Source organism: Centroberyx gerrardi, chromosome 1, assembly GCF_048128805.1.
Source record: "Centroberyx gerrardi isolate f3 chromosome 1, fCenGer3.hap1.cur.20231027, whole genome shotgun sequence".
Taxonomy (NCBI): Eukaryota; Metazoa; Chordata; class Actinopteri; order Beryciformes; family Berycidae; genus Centroberyx; species Centroberyx gerrardi.
In genome coordinates this window covers 20,890,315-20,915,314 of record NC_135997.1, presented here as the reverse complement: position 1 = coordinate 20,915,314, position 25,000 = coordinate 20,890,315, and the positions used below count along the sequence as shown (strand labels likewise).

Below are 25,000 nucleotides of genomic sequence, written 5' to 3'. Positions count from 1 at the left end.
ATCATCTGTGGCTTTATTAATAGCAGTGCAACATTTAAGACAAAACATTTAAGAGATCTGTCACTCTGTTCCAAAATCCAAGCAACACAAGCTTGATGTTCAGTGTTTTCTTTAATATCTACATCAGAAAAAAAACAACTACTTCAGTTTCCCTCTCTGCTGTTGCTATGGCTGCTAGCTGCAGACTGAGTTTGATGTTCAATGTTTTCATCATTTAGATCGGAAAACATTTCCATTTTTGTTTTTTTATTTCAATGTAAATGTGTTTCTTGCGGCTCTGAGCTACAATGTCAGTTTTCACGCTGAGAGGTTAGTTCAGTTTAGAGCAGCTTCACAGACACAAACCCCCCGTTGTGCCGGTGTGTGTGTGTGTGTATGTGTGCGTGTGTGTGTGTGCAGTAGCGATATGGCTAAAAAGGCACAGACAAAGGATTACGTGAATGTAGATTCAAAGACACACACAAACTTTTGATGACATTTGAGCTGCATTTTGTACTCTCTCTCACACACACACACACACACACACACACTTCCTTCACAGTCGTTATCATCACAAAGAAGATTCCAAATAAAGAGACATAACCTGCTGCTACGATACATCTCCAATCACTGAAAACATGCCAATATATCCTTCCTTTTACCATGTACATGATTCATCTAAACTTCTCTATATGCCTTCAATACTGAGCTACAGTAGGCAGCCAAAACAAATTAAATGATATTTTTGTTCATGGTTCAGTACAGTTTAGGTACAGTAAAATCTTACTGATACAGCTTTCAGAGGGTGCTGACAGGATTGTCATCACGCGAGTGACGCACAAGCAACACAGAGAGTCAACAGTCATTTACAACCACCATTTTTAAACATGATGCTGGTGTAAACAAACAGAATAAAAGTGGGAAATCAGAGAAATGTGTGAAAGACACTAAAAACATAAACAAACAATGGAGAACAATGACAAAACACTGCAACAATGGGAAACAGAAGAACTACAAGCGATAATCACACCCAGCTGGCACCCTTTATTATTGATGGGATTCACTCACATCTTACTCTAGCACTTTCTATTGTTCTATTATGTGTCTAATAAAGCAGAGGTACCCTGACATCTTAAAAAAAATAAATAACCCTAACCTAACCAACCACCCCACAAAGAAATATGACACTAGTCTTTAAAAGCATGGCCAACATTTTGAGGCAATGCAAATGGGCAACATATGCCTTCAGTGACAACAGTATAATGACAAAATGCAGCGTCTAATATTGGCAAAGCTGGCAGACCTTACTGTCTGAAAATATGTTACTGACTCAAGATACATCTCGACAAATACAGTCGCTAACCCGCATGCTGGATTCACGTTTTATGAGTCTATCAGTCAACAAAGACAGTTAGAGAGAAGGGCGTATTGCTAGAGGGAGAGACGGGAGGAGAAAGAATAGAGGAAATGGAGAGAAACAAAGAGAAGTGAAGGAGAGAGAGAAAGAGAGAAAGAAAGACAATGAACACACACACACACACACATACACACACACACAGATCTGGGGGTTGAAGTCAACAGCAGCAGGTGACTGTCTGGAGGCTAGCTTCCACCAGCAGCTTCAAACAGCATGATGGAAATATGGAACGTCCGTGCGCACACACAAACACACACACACACACACACAGTCGCAGAGTGACTCCTGCAGCGAGGGCTGGACCTAAACCTTTTGCTCTCAGTGGTTAGACAAATAACCCCTCAGCCTCGCCATCACAGAGTCACAGCTTCTATCTTCTTCCAGAAAATAAAGCGATATGTCTCTCTCTCTCCTGCCCTTCCCAACATGATAACATAATAAAGAATATCTGCCATTTGGTGGAGGCTTTTATCCAAAGCAACTTACAGCCCTGTAAGAGCTTTCAACTCTAGTGCGGTTGTCATTTTGTTGTTCATACAGCAGAAAGTGATTTATTCAAATAGTGGGTCATTCCAGCTAAGTAATCTGATTGGTCAGAGAGAAAATAAAGCTGTGGTGGTAATTCCCATAACGCACTGCTAGCCATGTGTTATTAAGGTGTTATTGAAGTTACTTTTCAAAGTATAACGCTCTATGGAAATCCTAGAAATAGAAAACACTAGAAAGCCTCTCTGTACCGGAGCAACCGGTGTGTGTGTGTGTGTGTGTGTGTGTGTGTGTGTGTGTGTGTGTGTATGTATGTGTTGTGCAGTGTAGCGGAAGAGGCATTTTTTCTGCTCGGTGGAGCTTACACACACCAGCTGTACATGGCACTGAGGTAGCTGCCCTGTCTAACCCTGCCACCGCCAGGAATTTTGTGTGTGCGTGTATGTGTGTGTGTGTGTGTGTGTGTGTCTGTGTATGCGCTTTACACCAGGCCTCCTATGAGTTCGCCTGGTTGCATAGTATTCCCTGGTGACAGTCTTTTTCAAAGTGCCTTCTAAAACTGTCTAGTGACAAAGACTGGAGAAACAGAAAGTAAGAGACAGGATGGAGAGAGAGACAGAGAGAGAGAGAGATGTGAGAAAGGAGAAGAGATGAGAGAGAGAGAGAAACAGAATGTCAATGTTCTGCTTGTAGAGTACCTCTACCAAAAAACTGGTCCTAACTGGTTTACAGATGTGTGTGTATGTGTGTGTGTGTGCACACGTGTGTCTTGCTGAGTTATTGATTCATAGATCCCCTAAAGGAATAGGATATTAATGTTGACCTCTACAGAGAGGGAGGAGAATCAGAAAGAGAGAGAGAGTGAGAGAGCGAGATAGAGAGAAAGAAGAGGGAATGCAAGGGAAAGAGAAAGAAAGTAAAAGGTATAGAAAAAAAGAGTGGGGAAAAAAACAGCCAGCACAAGGAGAGAACAAGAGAGGGAGAGAGATGTAGACAGATACACACAAATGCACATACGCACACACACACACACACACACACACACACACACACACTTACTTCTAACACTTATCAGGTGTTGTTTAGTTCAAACTACCTACAGCAACATAACAAGCAACTGTCTCCAAACGGAGTCTGCATCTAACAGGCACAAGACAACGAGGGAGGGAGGGAAGGAATGAGGAAGGGAGGGAGGTGAAGGGAGGAGATGACATTTCTTCCATTTACATTTTATGCATTTCGCAGTCACTCTTATCCAGAGCAACTTGCCAGGACTTCAACAGCAGAATAAGCTTTAAAATTGCAGATGAGAAGGAGGGAGGCGCGAGAGAGATGGAGTGAGGGAGGAGGCTGTTTGAAAAATAAGGAGATGAGAAGGAGAAGGGGAGGGTGTCACTTTCATATGAGCAATTTAAAGTCTTCTTACTTCAGGGAGAGCTCACACACACACACACAAAATTATTGAATACCAAGTGAAAAACATAACTACCACCATCAGAATCATCCTGTAATAATAATAGAAATTGTACCTGTTGTACAGTTCTACCTCTCTAGCATCTAAAATATTAACAGGGCCTAAAAGAAGAGGGGGGGGGGGCAGGATGTGGGGTGGGGGACAGGCCTAATAGATAAGGGTATGGTAGCTAAAATTATAAATGAATAATACAACTGGAAAAAAAACATCAAAAACCACCTCTTCCACTTCCTCGCCTCCTCTTCCTCACCCTCCCACTCTCTACTTTCTGATCCACTTGTTCCTTCCTCCCCCTCCGTCTCCTCCTCCTCCTCTTCTGCTCTAACCCTCCTCACTCCCTCTCTCTCTCTCTCGCTTTTCCCTTACCTCTCCCCATCCCCCTCTCCTCTCCTCTCCGTCAGCTCATTGCCCATTCCTTTAGAGAGGTGCACTGTAAGGTTGGTATAACCATGGGATGATGAAAGGATGAGGGAGTTAAGAGGAGGTGGGGGATGGAGGGATGGAGGCAGAGAGAGGCAGATGAGTGGAGTAAGGGGTGTGGTGAGCAGCTGGTGAAAAGATCAAAAACCTCAGATTTCCAAAATGTCAGCTTCTTTGGGGGAAAGAAAAAAAATACAGCCTTATTTTCAGATTGATGATGAGGGATTTGGGATTTTATACTATAGGTTTAGAGAAGGTTTCAATGGGGTCCAGGGTTGTAAATGCAAAATAGACGTTCAATTATGTTTTGAGGAGATTAATAACGATTAAACTGAATTATACAGCATTTGCTTCCGAGCACACATTGATACTGGATGATAGATATCCCATGCGTCCTATTGTAACTGTATATGAACAATATATGAACTTGTACTCCATAACTCAAACTATCACTCTGCCTTGAATAATCTGCATCTTATTTATTCACTCTGTTACAATCAGGAATGAAGCAAGCAAGGATGTTTATTGCTCAGCAATGAGGAATTAATTTAAATTACAACCCAAAACTTGTATTTTATCTATTTAATGTTTGATACTATGTTAAAAAATGTTGTAAATGTGGTATAAAAGCAATAATCCGCCTTGTTCCCAGGACTGCAGCACATCTGTACCAATAACCATGATGTGAAACAACCTTGACTATATTACAGGCGGAATGATGCATCCGTGCAAAATTACACTGATTGGTCCAAGGGGGGCGCTACATTGTTTGTCCATGTGTCACAGCTGCAAGTGGGGCACTACAATTACAGGTCAAAAACAAGGTGACATATTTGTCAATGATTGGTCCAGAGGGGGACTGCATCATGTTTACTGCTGCCTTGTATTTTCTCCCTCCTCCGACCCTTCTATTACTCCTCTTCCTCCATCCTCCTCATCCTCTACTCTGCCTCGTCTTCCTCCTCTCTCCCTCCCTGCCTCTCCTCCTCGCCAGAAATAGTCTGTGTTCCCTCACCTGTGAAACTAGGAGAGATGTCCTTGACTCACAAGGACAATACTGCACTGTGTGTGTGTGTGTGTGTGTGTGTGTTCTGTGCAAGGGAGCACATTGTATGAGAAATGGTATATATACACATATACATAGTAAACCCTCTCTCTCTCTCTCTCAGTCATGTCACTCTCTCTCACACAGACCCATCAGTCAATATCGGTGATCATTATGAGACATCTGTGCCTTGTGTGTTAGAATTGGATTACATGCAGCCTGAAGCTAAAGACATTTCAGAAGACACACACACACACAGACACACAAAATACACACAACTGATGAATGTGCATACACACTCATATGCCTGTAAGCACACACAAAACACTATTCAACACAACTGACAAGAACATATGCACATACAAACATGAACTCGCAAACACACAAACACACACACACACAAATTGCCTGAAGGGGTGACCCAACCATCAGCCTATCACCTCCATCGATCACAACGTGAGGACAGAAACATCAACACACATCAGTATGCACAAGATGGAACACACACACACACACACACCCACACACACACAAAGACAGACACATGATGATGCTATGTTTCCTCTGCCAGGCAGCCCCCTGCTTTTAGGTAAATGACATGAAAAAATAACTCAACATTGATATTTTTTTTACTGATGTAACAGCATGTTTAGATTTTGATTCCAGATATGAAGTGTTTTGGAAATAAAAAAATCTTCTGGAACTAAAATGTGCTGTTCATTGCTTATTATTTGCCATTAGCTTTAGCAGAGAAGATGAAAATCAAACCTGAAGTAGCAAAAAAAAAAAAAAAACAGCTATACACTAGAAAATGTGCTCAGTGTAGCACAGACCTGCGCCATTTCTGACAACACCCTGCAAGGCTTGACCCAGAGACATTACAAAAACTAAGAAGGTGTAAGAAGGCGTGACACAGTGGTTCTTCCCTGCACAACCTTTTGTCAAAGTCGTGATATTATGTGAATTCGTTCTGAAATGCACAAAAATGCACCTTTTTGTGGAAGACCACGCCCACCACCACGCCCCCTTTTGGCCAATGGAAATGAACAGTTAATCGGTTCTTCCTTGGCCCATAACCAAACTTCATACCAAGTTTTGTGAAAATCTGTGCCCAACTTTTTGAGATATCCTGCTAACAGACGGACGGACGGACAGAGAAACACACACAAAACAGTGTAAACATTGCCTCCTTGAAGAAGTAGATACTAAAAAAACAAACTATATTCCTTAAAGAAAAGTAAAGCTGCATTACACAAATACCCAAAACATTTCAGACAGGCTTTTTCTAATTGCTGTAGATTGGCAACGTGGAATGAGGAAGTCGATGATGAAGATGGCACTGAAGCCGTTTGTTGAAGCGTTTCAAACAGGATGGAGGCAAGGTTTGGAACCTTCTTCTAGGGGAAGATTCTCTCTCTCTCTCTCACACACACACACACACACACACTGCAGACTCAGGGGGTTGGCAGTAAGAGTCAATTAAAGGAGCTTCCCATTGTAATTACACTATGTTAGATCTACTGGCCCACTGGGACCTGTGTGTGTGTGTGTGTGTGTGTGTGTGTGTGTGCGTGTGTGTGTGTGTGTTCCTCCCTCCTCCCCTCATCTTCACCTGAGGGCAGTTCCAGGAAGAGCCGTAATATTAAGCCTGAACCCCCCTTTAGCCGCTCCTAACTGAGGGGTGAAACACAGAGATCGTTCTATCACTGTGGCATTTGTTTGTTGTTTTTGTACAAGGTGGAATGAAAAATGAATAAATGCAGAACAGGAGAAAAAAACTCACATTGAACGGTCAACCTCTTTTTGGTGACAGACTCTGCGTAACTAAATGTGTAAAACAAACACACACTCTGTCAGACATAACCCTAACCCAATATGTGCTATGTTCCACCTCTCCTTTCAAACACCACTGGCAGGAAAATACATAACATGTGCCTGTGAGCTGCTGAGCCCAACAATACTGACCTGCCAGTGTCACAGAGCTTTGAACATTAGGAACCTACTGTTCCTGCCTGACTTCAGATGATGTGTCAACCTGCAGTGACAAAACATCCAGTGTTGAGCCAAAAGGAACAATGTATTTTTTTTATTCCTTTGGCCTCAAGAGACTGTTAATCACAGTCAATAAAACAGTTTGCAAACGACCATCTGGATTTCTCTTTTAAGTGAGAACTGTAGAAACACTTTGGTCATTTTGCTAATATTAATGTGGGTCTATATTGCAAATATGAAAGCTACAATATGGAAATGAGACCTGTAGAAAATAAACTTTCCCTCACACTTGTTTTTTCTAGCTTTGTGGTAGCTTTTTCTTCCATTTCCCAAAGGTTAGACTTTATGTTAGAAAAGTGGGCAGTATTGGATGTAACAGACACATAACCTAGAGTAGAAACGGTATTGTTAATGATATTATTCTACTTCTCTGGTTTTACACGACTAAAACAGGTGATATACTGATACCCACATTATGTCTGAGCATCATCATAATGTAGTCATATACAGTCATATTTGCACACACAGCAGTTTGCAGTCATGGTAGCAGCCTGAATGCATTTGCTTTCAGTCACTTGGGATAGATGTATTGTATCAGAATCAGAAAGGAAAAAGCACCAAATTCAAGTATATTAGCTAGGCTGGCATGTACATAATTGAACACAGACTTGTATACCTGAGATTATAGTTTACTGCTAGTAACTGTCTGGCCACCAGTCCCTGTAACCTTTGACCCCTGAACTCTGGGTCACCTGTGCGAGGTAAGGTAAGGTATGGTAGGTTACAGAGAACCAATTCTTGGCTTTTGAATTTCGCCTATACTAGTCCAGGCCTTCATGGTAATTCATGAATAAAATGTACAGTGAAAGAGTATTCTTGTTGTGTTTATGGTTATAAAATGCATTGATTGTACTACATTTTATGCAGTCTTTTGTAAGCCAACCTTAGCATGAATTTGCTTAAAAACAGCAATTTTTGTCAAAAACCATGAATCTACACTGAATGTACACAATATTAGGGACACTCTTTTCATGAAGTACACCGATGGAGGTGAATCCAGATAGAAGCCATTATCCCTTATTGATTTCCCTTACTAAATCTATACCAATCACAAAGGAGGAGACGTAAAGAGAAGCAGACGAGTTACAGAAGATTTTGAAACCTTGAGACAATGTGGATTGTGCAAAAGGGGCAACTTCATATCAGGAAGATGTCCCTAATATTTTGTACATTCAGTGCATATAACTATTATGCTTAAAATAATTTGAAATGGTCTAGACCTGTCACAGTCTTCACCTCCCGCCTGCTTTCGCTCCTTCCATCCTCCGCCGTAGTTCAAACCCTATCCATGCACCTCCTCTCCTCCTCTCCATCCATCTCTCCCACCTCTCTCTCCCCCTCTGCTACTTTCCATTCCTCTCTCTGTGTCATCCTTCTCGCTTTGGGTCAGAAAAACTGCTGACAAGACTAAAACTGCTCTGCCAGATTAGATCAATAGAAACACACTATCTCACACCAACACACACGCACACACACACACACACACACACACGTGGAAACACATTCAGCATTCAACACAAGCATTGATGCTAATTTGCATACACACACCCAATCCTCAGTACCCATATGAGACAGAATGGTGTTGATAATGCAGAATTGCTCGAGTTTCTCATGGCTGCTGCAGCATTGAGATTTGAAAGTCTCTGCCTCTCTTCCTACTGTATACTCTACTACACCCCCCCCCCCCCACTGAGGCTTTTGGTAAGTCAGGCTAACTAGGCCAGTCTATACCTGTTGAATTTTAAATTCATGTAAACTATGATACTTTCAATATAACTTTATTAAAACTACCAACATTTATCAAGTCTCCTCCTCAAAATCATCCTTCACCTTGCTTGAGCTGCACTTGCACTTCGGCATATTCACTCTAAAAGATGCAAATATAGAGTCCAAAAAAAAAAAATTAGAAACAAAATCCACTGGACTTAAGATTCAACTCTTAATTTTAAGTCCAGTGGATTTTGTTTCTAATGTTTTTTTTTGGGCATTTTAATACCAGGATGACTAAAATGAATCTACACAGACATGCAAATATATCTGAGTAGGTGTGAATCTTTCAATTTAATATTATCCTTTAAAATGAGGACCAGATGTAGGGAGATGTAGATTTAATGGCACACCTATCCCCTTATCCACAGACACATCAGAGACACAGAGAGGGAGGAAGTGAGCAAGGGAAAGAGTGTAAATTAAAAGACAAAGAGAGCGAGGGAGAGAGTAAGAAAGAAAAAAAGAGGACTTCATCACTGCCTCAAATAAAAGTCTGATCGTTAACAGTCACTGTACATCACCATGGTAACACTAGTCACTGACCAATGGGAGTTGAGCCAAGTGGAGAGCTGTATGTGTGTGTGTGTGTGTGTGTGTGTGTATGTGTGTGTGTGTGTCCGACCTTTATCTGGCGAGTTCAACTACTGTGAAACACACACACCACAATATATAGACATAAACATACATGCACAAACATAAAGTACACAAACGGAAAATCATGCTTAAATATACATTCATGCTCAAAAGACACAAAACACAATACAGCACACACACCGACTAGCATGGAAATCAACATCCACAAACAAAACATACAGAGAAGAGAAGAGAAGAGAAGAGAAGAGAAGAGAAGAGAAGAGAAGAGAAGAGAAGATGAAGGAGAAAGAGATAGTGACCAGTCAGGATGACAAATTGTTTGACACCACAGAAAATAGCAAACGTGTGCAGATTCCACAAGATTCCACACTCAGGCTGTGTGTGTGTGTGTACGTGTGTGTGCGTGTGTGTGTGTGTGTATGCGTGTCTATCCCTCTCTCTTCTTTCTCTGCCTCCCTCCCTTCTCCCCAACTTGCTATATTTCGATCTTTCAGCAAGGAATAATTACACTATTGTAGCACTATCAATAGCTAACATTTGGCTTCTGTAATTGCATGCATCATTACTGTCATTGTTAGTCAATCGTTAATATTTGGATGACAACAATATTGTTTACTATAATAATTATTTACTACAGTAACAAATTTTTGTCTTTGTTTCTGTGGACAGGAGGTGGGGAAATTAGATAATGGAGAGTTTGTGTGTGTGTGTGTGTGTGTGTGTGTGTGTACTCACACAGTCTTATTTGTGTTCTTGATGAGCTGTTGATGTTTAACAAGAGGAAGCACAGTGTGAATGCCCATGAAAAATGAGAATACAGGAACCGCAACAACTAAATGCAACTTCCTGAACTGGCATCTCCCCAACCACGGCAGGATAACATTTCAGTTTATACACACACACACACACACCTAGAGACAAGCACATGCATGCACACAAACACACACACATTTATTCACTGATCCCTGACTCTAAAAATAACCCCCTCTCTAATGAGGTGCAGAAAATTGGCCACTTTTGGGGTTTCCAAGTTTTGTTTCCACATTTGCACTCCAAAAGATGGCAAAAACATACAGCAGATCTCACAAACACACACACACACACACACACACACACACACACACACACGCATATAGCTATGTACTGAGAACTTGAAAGTCAGTGAGGTGTGTCTGCACTGGCCTTGCACTGAGGGGTTTAGCGCTTGGCTGTGGTTGAGAAGGGCTGTGTGGAGACGGAGAGACAGAGATGAGAGACAGATGAGAGGCAGCGATAAGCAAGGCAGAGAGAGGGAACCAACTCTGGGGAAACTCATTTATATTCAGGATGGCTAACAAAGGGGTTGATGGGTAGGCATTCTTTATACTGGATACTTTACAAGCTTGGGTTTCTTTTTTCAAAAGATAACATTCACGGCATCTTTGCTTAACTTGATAACGAACAGCAGAGATAGACAAGAAGACTGGGAGCGAGGGTGGGGGAGTGGGGTTACATTTGAGATCGGCCATGAGCTGGGCTTGAACCTGTGATGTCACCTGGGCGCCTTTAGCTCGCTGAGCCACAGAGTGTCTAAAGATGGTGAGGGGAAATCTAGGTATTTACAAACTGTTTTGGCAAGCATCCGCCCTGAGGCAAGTGTCCTGAGCAAGACACTGATTCCCTACCAGCTCTTTTGCTTTTCTGTGGCTCTGCACTTGACCCAGCCCTAATTCTCTTTCTTCTTATTTTTAACTGGCAAGAGTAGATTTTGACATTAAGATGTTTTTGCACTATGGGAAGGGCAATGAGGCCAGACAACATCAATCAGGATGCTTCTCTCACACACCCCCCTTCTCCAGGCACATCGTTCTATTAGCGTTTAGCAAATCAAGATAAGGCTGACATTCTCCCATTTTTCAGTGAACCTCATCATTATGTTCACTGATCTGCATACATGCAGTCCCCTTCTTCGTCTCTTTAGCTGTCAATTCACTTGCTGTATGTTCCTTCCCTCCACCTCCAGCGCACCTCTATTAGCATCAAGGCTCCATCTGGCATCAGCAGTTGTGCTTGTGTGTACTGAATCACAATAAAATGTCTTTTATCGTGATTCTGGAGAATCACCATCCATTTCCCAGCCAGCCGAACTTTACTAAGGTGCTGAAGGTACAAGAAAGTCCACAGACAGAAGAGGAAACATCCACACTTTGAGATACAGGCAGTTTTATATTTGATGCCTTAATTTAGCTCCTATTAAAGGCTGTCTTCATGCAGGCATTCTCTCACCATCTAGAATGAAAGCTTTGGTTTACATTTTTAAGCATTTAGCTGATGCTGTCACCCAGGTGAGGTGACAGGTGGGTGAGGGAGTAGGTAGGGTGTTCAGTGACTTGCACAGGGACATTTCAACAGGGTGCTTGGCTGTTGCAAGGATCAAACCTGTGAACTTTCAATTACATGACAGTGTCTTTTAACCACTAGGCCACACGGCATGTTCACCAATAGCTGTGAAAATTTGATGTGTGCTGAAATTTCCTCTTTAATTGCTTGCTTTCTTGTAGTGTAAATCCAATCCACTAACCAAATGAACATCAGTTCATTCAAACCTTGCCTCTATATCAAGCAGGCAATGCTACTTACATAAAGATATTTGTAAAGATAGAGGAAACACTGTACTGTTGTGAGAAAGTTTGAAGAAAGAAAGAAAGAAAGAAAGAAAGAAAGAAAGAACCCCTTGATTATGTGCATTCCTGTCTTCCATAATTGCCCCTAAATGTAGTCTGATCTTCATCCAAGTAATAATAGATAAACACAATCTGAATAAACAAATAACACATAAACAATTGTTCTTTTCATTTGTTAAGACATTGTTTAAGCATTCACAGCCTAGGATGAAAAAAGTATGTGAACCTCTAGGATAATGATTTCTACAAAATGGGGTAAGTTGAGTCATGTATCCCAACCAATGTGATGACATTCAGATACGGATTAGAGGTCGCCTGCTCTATTATAAACCCACAATGTTTTGATACCAACAGTCTGATCTTCACAACAGAGATCTGTTGAAGTGAAACATGCCCTGATCAAAAAAGATTTCAGAAGAAAAAAATTGTTAATAAACCTGAAAACTGCAACAAAAGCATCTGTAAAGACTTGGGCCTCCACCAATCAACAGTCAGGTAGATAAATGGAACAAAAGGAAGAAATTCAACACTGTTACTGCTCTCCCCATGCAGGCCTGGGGTTCCTGCAAAGGTCACTGCAGGAGCGTACTGTATAATGTTCAAGGAGGTGACAGAGAACTCTAGGGTAACAGGTATGGATTTGCAGATATCTCTTGCACTTGCTAATGTCTGTGTTCAAGAGTCCACAGTAAGAAAAGCACTGAAGTGGAGTGCTGTTCATGGAAGGATACAACAGAGGAAACCACTTCTCTCAATATAAAATTCACTGCTGCCCATCTAATGTTTGCCAAAGACCACCTGGCTGTTCCACAACACGACTGCAACAATGTTCTGCGGACTAATGAGGCAAAAGTTGACATTTTTGCCAAAAAGACACAATGCTGTACTTTGAGGAAAAAAAACACTTGATACCAACACCAAAGCCTCGTCCCAACTGTGAAGCACAGTAAAGGGAGCATCATAGTTTGGGGCAGCTGTGCTGCCTCAGAGTCTGGACAGCTCACAATCACTGAGGGAACAATGAATGCCAACTGTTTGTGATCTGAAACTTAACATAAGTTGAGTCACACAGCATGACAATGACCTAAATCTACAACAGAAGGGCTTAAACTGATAAAACATATTAATATTATACTTATTTTCATTGCAATTAATGCTAATTCAATTGGGATATTTAAGTAAGAAAGCAAATAAAATGCATAGAGTACATTTAAAAATAACAGAAGTTGACCAAAGTTGTAGAAAATACTTTAGATGACAGGCCTGCTCCAAATTTTAAGTAGGCTTGCCTAACTTTGGTGTCACTGCTGTCTATGTCATAGAATGATAAATCAACCAAAATATAACTGGGGCGGAACTTTGGAGAAAGTGCAGAGTTGAAGTCGGGTCGGAGGATTATAACACAGTTAAGCCGGAGTTGAAGCTAAGCTTGAAAATAAGTCTGATCAGGACCAGGCTAGTCTGGAAGGATGTGTTTCCATAATAATTTAGCTGGAGCTCAATTAAACCTGCTTTGTAGAACCAAATTCCCTGAAAATAAGCCTGGTTTACTGAAATAAGCCTGGCATAGCTGTAATCTCACTTTGTGGAACAGTCCTCAGGAGGCCATTTAGCAAAGCACACAAGACACACAAGATACACAAACACATAAGCTACACACACACACACACACACACACACACACAAGCATGGTTTGGTATGCCGCGAGCCCTCCATCCCTCCCCACCACCAAAGGACAGTAATTACTGTAAATGTTGGCGCTATCGAAAAGAAAGGAGGAAAAAAGCAAGGGAGGATAAAGGAGAGAAGAGAGAGACAGCGGCTGTCAAAGCTGGAGCTAAAAGCTGCTCATTAAGCAAACCCCACCCCCCAACTCATACACACACACACACACACACACACAGACAGAGACACATGACGCATATGGACATACATGCAAACACACACATACAAGCACTTATACAGTAACATACACACACACACACACCAATCTCTAGCAACACATTACTGCTCAAGTCACTTTTCAGAATAAAACAATGACATCTACATTTGTATTCAGAATTATTCAAATTTTTGATTCGCTCTTCCTCATCTCCCCTCTCCTGATTTCCCCATCCAACCCCTTCCTCATTTTCTCTTTTTTTCCTGCCTCTCTCTCTTTGCTCTTGCTCCTCATTTCAACACTCTCCATCTCCACATCTCGGCTCCTTTACCCCTCTCCTCTTGTCCCCTCGTCTCTTTTTCCATCTCTTCCTGTCCTTTCCTCTTTCTTCCTCTCTCCTTCTCTCCTCCTATCTCCTATCTCTTCTTCACCTCCTCTCTTCTGCTGTCTCCCCATGAGCCCACACACATGCAGCCGAGCTCTAAGTCAATTAAACAAATGGTTTTTATTCTGTCTGCCTATTATACTGTCTGTGACTGCATTCATGGTGGACTTAAAGTCATTACACTAAGCTGTGTCTGTGTGTGTGTGTGTGTGTGTGTGTGTATGTGTGTGTGATTACCCAAAGCCTAAGCTAATTAGGTAGCGCCCATGGCACTGCCAGCTACAATGGCAGACCAGGGAAACGTTAGAGAGATAAGGATGAACATACTAACACATACACACGCGGATTATTGTAATGACTTCACACATCACACACAAACACAAACTCACACACAAGCATGAAGCGAACACACACACACACACACACACACACAGGAACATACTAGCACAAGAAGGCCAAATATACTGGCGCACACACACACACACACACACACTCTCTTCCTTCTCTCATACTTTCCTTCCTCTGTTTGTTCCTTGCTCCTTGACTTTTAATTAATTCTTTCATTTCTGCTGTAAATCCTTCCTTCCTTCCTTCCTTCCTTCCTTCCTTCCTTCCTTCCTTCCTTCCTTCCTTCCTTCCTTCCTAAAAAGTTAGCTGGACTTTTGCAAATGATTCTTTCTCCCAAGTAAAAAGTTTGGAGAGTGATAACTTTCCCATTTGATAAGGTAGGAGCCAGTGTGTCTGCTCCTCATTTCACTGCTCAACAGATGGCCCATAAATATAAAGGAAAGCCATGAGAATAAATTACTCCTACACACACACACACACACACACACAAACAGAAAGTTACACTCAGACACCCATTCACATGCACACAACTACAACACCCATATGTACAGAGAACATTACACCTACACACATATATACACACAATAATATGACAATCCCCACACTGACAAACACAGAAAATTATAACTGTAACAAAAATGAGTGTGAATAGACACACATAGAAAATTACACCTACACACAAACACTCCCATGTCTGCTTGTGTAATTGGAGCCAAAACAATTTACAGCAGGGGTGTAAATTTATTGGTTCCGCTCTCATACATGGCATCAGGTAGGTGTGTGTGTGTATCTGTGATAAATCGTCTCCATACATAGGTAATAAACAACAATATACAACATAGTTGTCCATAGGGAGTCTCCTTCCTTCCAGCATGGTTAAATCAGGTATGCGTGTGTGTGTGTGTGTGTGTGTGTGTGAACGTTTCCCAAGAGCCCCTGTTACAGCCTCATACACAGAACCATAAATACAGGTACTTCAACCCTTTTATAGAGCGCAGACTATGTTCTCCCCCTCTTTCTCTGCTGTATCCCTCCATCCTTCCCTTCCTCCATCCATTTGTCCCTTCCTCATTTTCACTTTTCCTCCTTCTCTTCCACACTCTTTTTCTGCATCCCGTATTTCACTTTCCCTGTCATCTGCTTTCATTCTTTACCTAACCCTCTTTCTCTCCTGCTTTCCTTTCTTCTTTCCCCATTTTTCATGCACTCTCCCTCCATCACCCTTCATCCATTTTCTCTTTTCCTCACTCTCTTCTTCCCTCCCTTCTTCTGCCTTTCCTACCTTCTACTCCTCCATCTCTCCACCCGTTCCTCCCAGAATAGAGTTTTCTGTCGCTGTCCACCCGCATAACATTATATCATCATATGAGCCATTTCCTTTAGTGAATATTGACTTTGCAGTTAACTTTTATGTGATTCTCATTGTATTTTGTCTTTTGTACATTGTAGTATCTTGTTCATTTGCAACTTCTGTTTGTCTTGCCGCTGGTATTTTTGGCCAGGTTGCCTCTGACAATAAAAAAATAACAAAATAATAAAATAAGGTTAAGATATTCTAACCATACTACATCTAACCATATTCTAACCATACCATACTTCATTGCCTGGCTTATACCAAGCTATATGACACTGGTTTTCCGATTGCATTCAATTAGTTCTTCTCATTTTTCTCCCTCGCTTTTTTCCATCTGCTCATCATCTCATTCCTTCCTTTCTTCCCTTTCTGCCTCCTTCCTTCCGGTCTTCCCCTTTCTTCACTCGTTTCCTTCTTTCCTCCACTTTAAATCTGTTCTTCACAGACACTAAAAAACAAAATTGAGGAGTTGTTGTTATTGTGCAGACTCATTTAACTTGATCTACTTTATTTAACTTTATCGACTCTATTTGGGCTATTAACCTAATACCAACAATTCCACATTGTCTTACACAGCAGGGATTTGAGAACACACTGTGACAGTGCAACCTAATTAGGATTTCAGAGTCAAAAACTTCCCTGTCAAAAACTTTTGTACAGCCCAACTTTGACTCCCAACCCAGTCTCTGAAAAACACTGTCATCTGAAACAAAGGCAGCGTTCATTCTGAGATAAGCAGCACAGTCAACAAGGCAAGTCACTGTGCAATGTCATAGATTTTATTTTTCTCCCACAGACCGACTAAGCATTCTAATTTTTGTTTCATGTCTGCCTCTATCTTAAACATCTGTGTGTGTGTCTTGGTGAACGCACAAGTGGAAAAACACTGAAAGAGACACAATGAACATCTTATTGGGGATGTAAATGAGGCAGGTTGCTGACATTCTCTTTTTACAGGTAACAAAATTCAAACTTTATTCAAAAGCTAGTATAGGCCTAGTAAATCGCTGTAGGCAGTGTGAATTTTTATACAAAACCAATATTTCAACTAAGAGAACCAAGACTTGGCCTGGGAGTGAATGAGGAGAAGAGAAGTGACGGGCAGGCAGCAGAGTGAAGGAATGAGGCTGAGAGAGCGCGAACAAGACACAGAGGAACAGGTTTAGAGGAGATAGGAGGGGTGTGTGTGTGTGTGTGTGTGTGCGTGCGTGCGTGCGTGTGTTTTATGGGGTAATATGTCGGTCATGCGAGGAGTGTGTGTGAGAAATGGGTCTCCATGCAGCAAGGGCTGATGCAGCATAACAATAAGTTCACACACACACACACAGAGGCTTGTAAGTGCACACACAGCCATAGAGTGAAGCATGTACACACACACACACACACATATAGGGATACACAGACAAACACGCGTGCATGTAGAAATACACAGAGGCACACACACATATACAGGAAAGTAATTGCACACAAGCACACAAACATACAAACACACACACACACACACACACACACACACACACACACACACACACACACACACACACACACACACTCCAGAGAGAGGAAGTTGCTTGGGGGAAGCAATAAAATGTGGGGCGGTCAGATCTCATCTGTCACTGCTTATTGCACCACTGCAGTCTGACCAACACACACACACACACACACACACAAACCACTGCAGTCTGACCAACACACACACACACACACAAACCACTGCAGTCTGACCAATACACACACACACACACACACACAAACCACTGCAGTCCGAAGCAACACACAATGGACCGGAACCGGTGCAGACACTGAGCATATATGCACACACACACACGCACACACATTCATGCAGACATTCAACCCCACTGCAGTTTGTCTGTAGCACATACCTGCATAGTACTGCATGCACACACACTGTGCAATACACACACACACACACACACACACACACACACACACACACACACACACCCTCCCTCAGAGCTCCTCTAGGGTATATTAAGAGCAGTAATGATGCTGTGGCATTACTTCATTGCTAGTCCCGCTGTTGTAATTGTGTGTGTGTGTGTGTGTGTGTGTGTGTGTGTGTGTGTGTGTGTGTGTGTGTGTGTGTGTGTGTGTGTGTGTGTGTATAACAGTAATAGTGTGTTTGGGAAGGAGTAGCTATTCGCATAAAACACTCCCCTATTGTAAAACACCAGACCACACACACACACACACACACACACACACACACACAAAACCATAAACACACACATGGTAATGACCTATTTTGTTGAGCACACTGAGCATTCCAAGTACACAATAATAAACTCCTCATTTGTTATGTACTTGAGCCATTAAAAAGAGAGAGCATGAGGAGAGGAGGGAGAGAGAGGGAAAGAGAGAGGGAAGAAAAAAGACTGAAAGAGCTGCCTGTATAGAGGAGGATAATGAAGAGAGAGACACGGGAAGAGATGTAAAGATGGATAGAGTTACAGAGACAGAAAGGGTAGAGAGATACAGGCAGAGGGAGAGCAAATGAGAGAGAAACAAAAAGAGAGAGAGAGGGAAAGAGGAGACTGACATTGGAACAGAAAAGACTGGACACAGAAAACAATAGAAGTCTATAGAAACAGAGAGCAAGAGAATACTGCAGGAAGAGGGAGAAAGAGAGAGAGACAGTGGAATCAGAGACTTCCCCGCTCCTTGCTGTCCATGCGATCACAGTGCCCCCTATTGGCACTCCCTAAAATAACACTCTGGATATTAGGTTACAAACAGAACCACATATCACTCAGGCTGAAGCTACACCTGGATCCAGGCCATTGTGTGTGTGTGTTTTTTTTAAACAATTAATGGGACTGTACCAGCTGTCTTTGGGACTGCTTTCAAGAATTCATTGTTGCCTGTGCTAATACTATTTCAAGTCTAGATTTAGTTTCAGACCAGTGGCATCAGCTGAGAGTTGCTTCACTCTTCACATGTGATGGTGTCCAGCCTACAGAGTCCAAACAGAGCACTCAATGCACTCAAATGGTGTTGTGGTTAACAGAACGATATGAGCAAAAACAGAAACAAACCAGGATCCAAGCAAGCCAAATTCATACTTGAAGTCCAAGTAGCTCCACAAGATGATCTAAGTAGATCCACAAGATGCTGTATCAAGATTTCTTCCAGATAGGGCACTAAAACGCATCTAACTATACTTGTTAATGAACCCATAAAATACTGAAATGCAATTTTAGCAAACTGCCTAAGCTACCACAGGCAGTTTAAAAACAAATCAGGGGGCATCCTGGTGGCTCAGAGGTCTAAGGTGTGTTCTATGTAAACATGATCATGTAAACGTCATCCCCCTCTCTTTCCTGTCTCTCTCCAATTTGTCTAGTAAAGGTGAAAATGCCCAAAAAATAATCCTTAAAAACAAATCAGTTTCTAATCTTTATGAAGCTTCATGTTGGTTCAGGCAGGACACGTAAGTCATGCGCACCACATCTGCTGATCGTCAGCTGATCCAAACAAATACCAATCAGCTTCGGCACTTCAAACTAGACGGTCTATTTAAGCTGCCAGCTCCTCATTCATCCCTGCGGTTCCTACTTCCATGCTGCTGTTAACTGGTTGTGCTGCTTTCTCCCTCCACCACCCCAGCCTCCTCCTGCCTGGTTTCTTATTAATCAATACAAACTTGCGATGGTATGTTTCTGTAGGCTTGAAATGATGTATATTACATATCTCAGTGACATGTGTCTGCTGGGTTCTGCTCTATAAACCCTGGAGGGGTTTGATTTGCTCCCTTCAGAAATTTTTATCATGTTGCTTGGATTCATACAGGGAGCAGAACCTGTACCACCAAATACAACTGTGTAACTATTTGTAGTATATTGGTTTTAACTTCATAACGAGAGTGTTCCTAAGAAGTACTTACATATATGTTTAAAGGTGGCTTCATACCCTGTCTACACACAATCCCAAGACTCTGTGTATGTGTGTGTTTGTGTGTGTGTGTGTGTTCTGAATTGACCCAGTGAATATCCCAGCTCTCTTATACAGCAAGTCAATGTGAAGATGTCATCCCATCGTAAACAACCACAGCCACATTAATCTCTGGTGACAACTATGTGACAGAGAGAGGAAGAGAGAGAGAGATACCAAGGAGAGCATCAATATGTTTTTTTGAAATATTGAATAAATGTTAAGGTACACTGTCTGGAGTTCAAGCCAGCAATCCCCAACCTGTGTGCGTGTCAAACAGCGTAATCTGCATCAAAAAGTGTGTGTGTCACAGTATCAGTGTGTGAAAGTGTGTGTGTGTTTTCTGTGTCACCTCTTTGTCCCGTTCGATAACAGCTAATCATCCATGACATCACCAAACATTACGCACATCCTGTACCTTTGGCATTCAGGAGCGGTTGCTGTGTATACATACAGTATAGGTCTATAGGAGCTAGCCAGATCATTACACACACTTTACTTCCTACATCTGCATGCTGACATCATCGCATGTTTGGTATCATTTACCTGCACTGTATAGTGTTATATGGGCCTGTGATACTGAAGAATGCCTCAGACTCTGCACTGAGGTAGAGAGGTAGGAGCGTCCATGAAGAGGTGTCAAATGACCACAACGCCCTTCACAAACCAGCACACACTGTAAACACACACACACACACACACACACACACACACACACACACACAAGAGGGTTACAGTAGAAAAGGAGACAGCAGTATATGGGTCATCTGCAAGACACTGACAACAGGCTTTTTACAATAATTTCATCGCTATTCAATAAAATTGAGCTCTCTCCATTCGTGATAACATTAAAAAAATATTTATATACTTCAACAAACACAAATTGCAATATACACCAAGAAATTTTGAAAGACAAGACAGAGTGAATGAGAAAGAGAGCAACAGAGAGAAAGAAAGAGCGATAAAGAAAGTGGGAGAGCGAGGGAGAGAGAAGAAGAGAGAGCAACCTTGAGTCTGCAATAGCCTCGACATGATGTCTATGAGTTTTGAGCTGGTGTGAGGAGGAATTTAAATTGAAATCAACACTACAGTCTATTTCTAAACACACACACACACACACACACACACACACACTACAAGTCTAACATGGGCCTATTACTGAAGTTACTTCACCAGCAGTAGCTCTATGGGGTCAATAATAGGATTATATGGTGTATAGCCCCAGGGAGATACATTGTGAGTCTATATGTGTGTGAGTGTTGTGTGAGTGTGTGTGTGTGAGTGTGTGTGTGTGTGTGTGTGCGTGTGTGGGATGGGATGCTGACGGCTATAGGTATGTGTGAGTATGTGATTGTTTTCACTCTCAGCACAGGAATGACCCTGCTTGAGGCTACACACACAGAGTAATAGACAAGCATTATACGCACGCACACGCACACACACACACACACACACACGGCAGATCAATTGGTTACCTCTCACATATTCAACTCCGAAAACATCAAGCCAACTCGATCTCCTCTCATCTCTCCTCTGTCTCCTCTCTCTCCATCAGCCAACCTCTATCCTTTTCATAACTTCCCATTCTCTCCCTCGCTCCACCGTTCATCCCCCTCCCGCGTGTCTCTTTCTGTCTTTCTAGATGCAGAGAAAGTCAATACGTTGCAGACAAGCATGGCATCCTATCATGTGAACTGCTAAATAATTAAAAGCCCATTCCCTTGCTTCTCTGCTTGTGAAAGGCTGAGATATCATAGAGAACACAATCTCTGCTGTTTGCGACTGCACTGGGGAGCAAACACACTAACAGATTCATTTTTAACAAGTGGCATTCATAAAGCTGCTAACATGTTGAGGATATTATCTCCAGCCATCTTCAATTTTTGTTTACATTTCATATAGTGATGCACTTTCACTGTATATTACTCCGCCTTGTATCTCCCCTGCTCTCTTTTAATCTATCTCTATTACTTTACCTTCCTCCTCTCTTTTCATTTCCCCCATTCAATATATCATAGTTTCTCGCGCTCTCCTCTTTTCATTCCCCCCCTCCCTTTATCTCTCTGTTCCCCTCTCTCTTTCCTCACACCCTCTTCTTCCCTCTTTCTCTCTCTCTCCTTCTCTTTAATCCACTCGATATTCTTCCTCTCTTCACATCCCTCAGACTGGAGCGGAATTCCCATTGGAATCTTGAACCACATTTAATCAGCAGCTTCCCTCTTTTCACAGCTGCACAATCCAACACACACACACACACACACACACATACACACACATACACACACACACAGAGTTACTTCCACATCTCATAGAAGTACAGACATTACACTCTCCTTCTCTCTTCCTCATTGGAATTCCACCTCCATGATTATACCAGGATCATTTTGAATAAATGATGCAAACATGGATACAAAGACACTCACACAAGCACACGCACACAGAAAGTAGAAGAACAGGCACTCATAGTGTGTGTGTGCGTGTGTGTGTGTGTGAGAGAGAGAGAGAGAGAGAGAGAGAAATTAAATTGTAAAAGTGGGAAAGTCACGTTCAAAAAAGGAAAAGATAAAAAAGATATTACCATATCATGAAATATATAACAAATCTTTTTATTTTTTATCTTTTTTGTTATTTCTTTTCCTCTCTAGACTTATTCCTGACACTGGCTTTGGTTTAGAACACCAAAAGGTAGATAAACTTTTCTGTTTTGAGCGTGGACCATCCTCATTATATAGTGCTCAAAGTTTATTGCTGAATGTTGTTTATTTGCAACTTTCATGTTTGTTTATGGAGCCATTGAGGCGTTCTTAGCTCATTCACCTGGCTGCTTCTAATTATTACTCACTCAGAATACACTCACAGAGATGGTCCGAAAACCACAACACACACACACACACACACACACACACACGCACACACACACACCTTACACCACTGAAATCTCTCTGAAAGAAAGGAGTCACACAAGCCAGATGAGGTAGAGTGAGATCCAGACAAACACATCCTTGCACACATAATGATTTGCGGTTTAGATTCTCATGACAGCAGCTGGTGTGTTTTAAGAGAATAAGACCTCAGGTTGTTCTGGGAATACACACACACACACACACACACACACACACACACACACACACACACAAACACTAGGATCTAATCACAGATGCTGGGAAGATCTTAGACATATGTTAGGGTTACATCCAAACGCACCAGGGGATGCTAAAGGCAATTAACAGTTGCTTGTGACTGTCTGTGTGTGTGTGTGTGTGTGTGTGTGTGTGTGTGTGTGTGTGTGTGTGTGTGTGTGCATCTGCAGGCATGTTTGTGAGTGATTGTGTATGTGTATTCATATGTGTGAATGTGCATGTGTGTGCCAAGATGTGTATGTGTATCTATGCATGAGTCTGTGTGCATTTGCGTTTGTAGTATGTGTGTGTGTGTGTGTGTGTGTGTGTGTGTGTGTGTGAGAATTTAGCTGACCTTTGCGATCAGGCCAAGGGGTTCTCGGCAGGAGGGCGGCAGCGCTGATGTCATTTCCTGTGCAAGGTGAGGTGCTTCCTGCTGTAGGTAGAGCTGCAACATGGAGGCCAGCTGGGATAGACCCTGCCTCTTCTGCTCTGACATGGAACTCAGGTCTGTAAGAAATAGACAGAACACGTGTAGACCGTAAAAACAATTTGAGACCAATGCAAAAATAAAAATGATGACAATGCAATACAATAAAAATAGATTTAAAAGTAAAAATATATAATAATAATATTAATAAAATAACAGATAAAATAAAATAGAATACAATTTTACAACATAAAAACAATAAAATAAGTGAATAAAATAAAGTAAATAAAGTCTATAAACCATTCTTAATCAAAAGCCAGGCTGAAGAGGTAGGTTTTAAGTTTACGTTTAAAGATTTCAACACTTCCAGCTGCTCTCAGATCCACAGGCAGACTGTTCCAGCGGCTCGGAGCATAAAAGCTAAAAGCTGCCTCACCTAAAGTTTTAGTCCTGTACTTTGGAACAACTAACAGACTCGTGCCAGAGGACCTGAGGGGCCGAACTGGTTCATATACTGTAAGCATGCGAGACACATATGCCGGTGCAAGACCATGAAGTGCTTTAAAAACAAGTAAAAGAATTTTAAAATCAATACGGAAACTGACAGGCAACCAATGTAAGGACTTTAAAACAGGTGTAATGTGTTCTCTCCTTCTGGTCCTGGTCAGCACTCGGGCCGCAGAGTTCTGAATCAGCTGTAGCTGATTTATAACTTTTTTGGGTAGACCAGATAGGAGAGCATTACAGTAGTCCAGCCTGCTCGATATAAAAGTGTGCATTAGTCTCTCTGTGTCACTCAGAGAGAGAAATGGTCGCACTTTAGCAATCTTTTTGAGGTGATAAAAAGCAGATTTGGTGACAGACCCCACATGAGCCTTAAAGTTCAGATCTGAGTCAAAGACCACACCAAGGTTTCTTGCTTGTTGGCTTGGGGTAAGTCCAAGGGAATTTAATTTTGCGACCAGATTCTCTCTCTGAGCTTTAGAACCTATGACTAAAATTTCAGTTTTATCCTGGTTGAGCTGTAAAACATTTTGTGACATCCAGACAATGATATCTAAAATACATTTAAAAAGGGAATCAATTGGTCCTGTGTCATCAGGAGACACGGCCACATAAAGTTGTGTGTCATCGGCATAACTATGGAAAGATGCCACCGGTGTGGACTCCAAGACCGTATGCCACCGGTAACACCGCCCACCGCGACAACCCTAGAGGCCAGACGAGACCAACTGTTTCTCTTCTGCTTTGGCATAGTACTCAGGCCTGCAAAACACACACAAAACACACACGCACACACACACACACACATACTTGGAGGAGAGACTTACGTGATTCATGCTCCTCTAAAGTGTACAGCTCCTCACTGCTGCTCTGAGATGGAGTTAACTAGAGAGGAAAAGGGAGAGGAGGGAAATTACTTCAGCATATAATTATTTTTTTTACAGAGTTATTGTTCCTCTATAATTACACATTGTTACTGTATTATTATTATTGTAGTATTTTGACTGCTGCACTCCCTGGAACATATCGCAGCTGTTGGGTGAAAACCTTGTATCTCCAAAATGTCAACTTTTCAGGAACTAAGAAAAACAGCCTTGTTTTTATCTTGATGACAGTGCATTTTACCA

At 41.8% G+C, this 25,000-nt stretch overlaps 1 protein-coding gene across 1 annotated transcript in view; it reads right to left on the bottom strand.

The window, feature by feature from the left end:
- The window catches only part of smyd3 (SET and MYND domain containing 3), a 99,524-nt gene that overhangs the window by 57,721 nt on the left and 16,803 nt on the right, over window positions 1-25,000 (bottom strand). The window contains exons 4-5 of the mRNA XM_078283040.1: window positions 24,701-24,758; window positions 23,295-23,449 (exon numbers count right to left, since the gene is read on the bottom strand). Coding sequence (XP_078139166.1) covers window positions 23,295-23,449; window positions 24,701-24,758 — 213 coding nt within the window. The remainder of the gene's footprint in view (window positions 1-23,294; window positions 23,450-24,700; window positions 24,759-25,000) is intronic.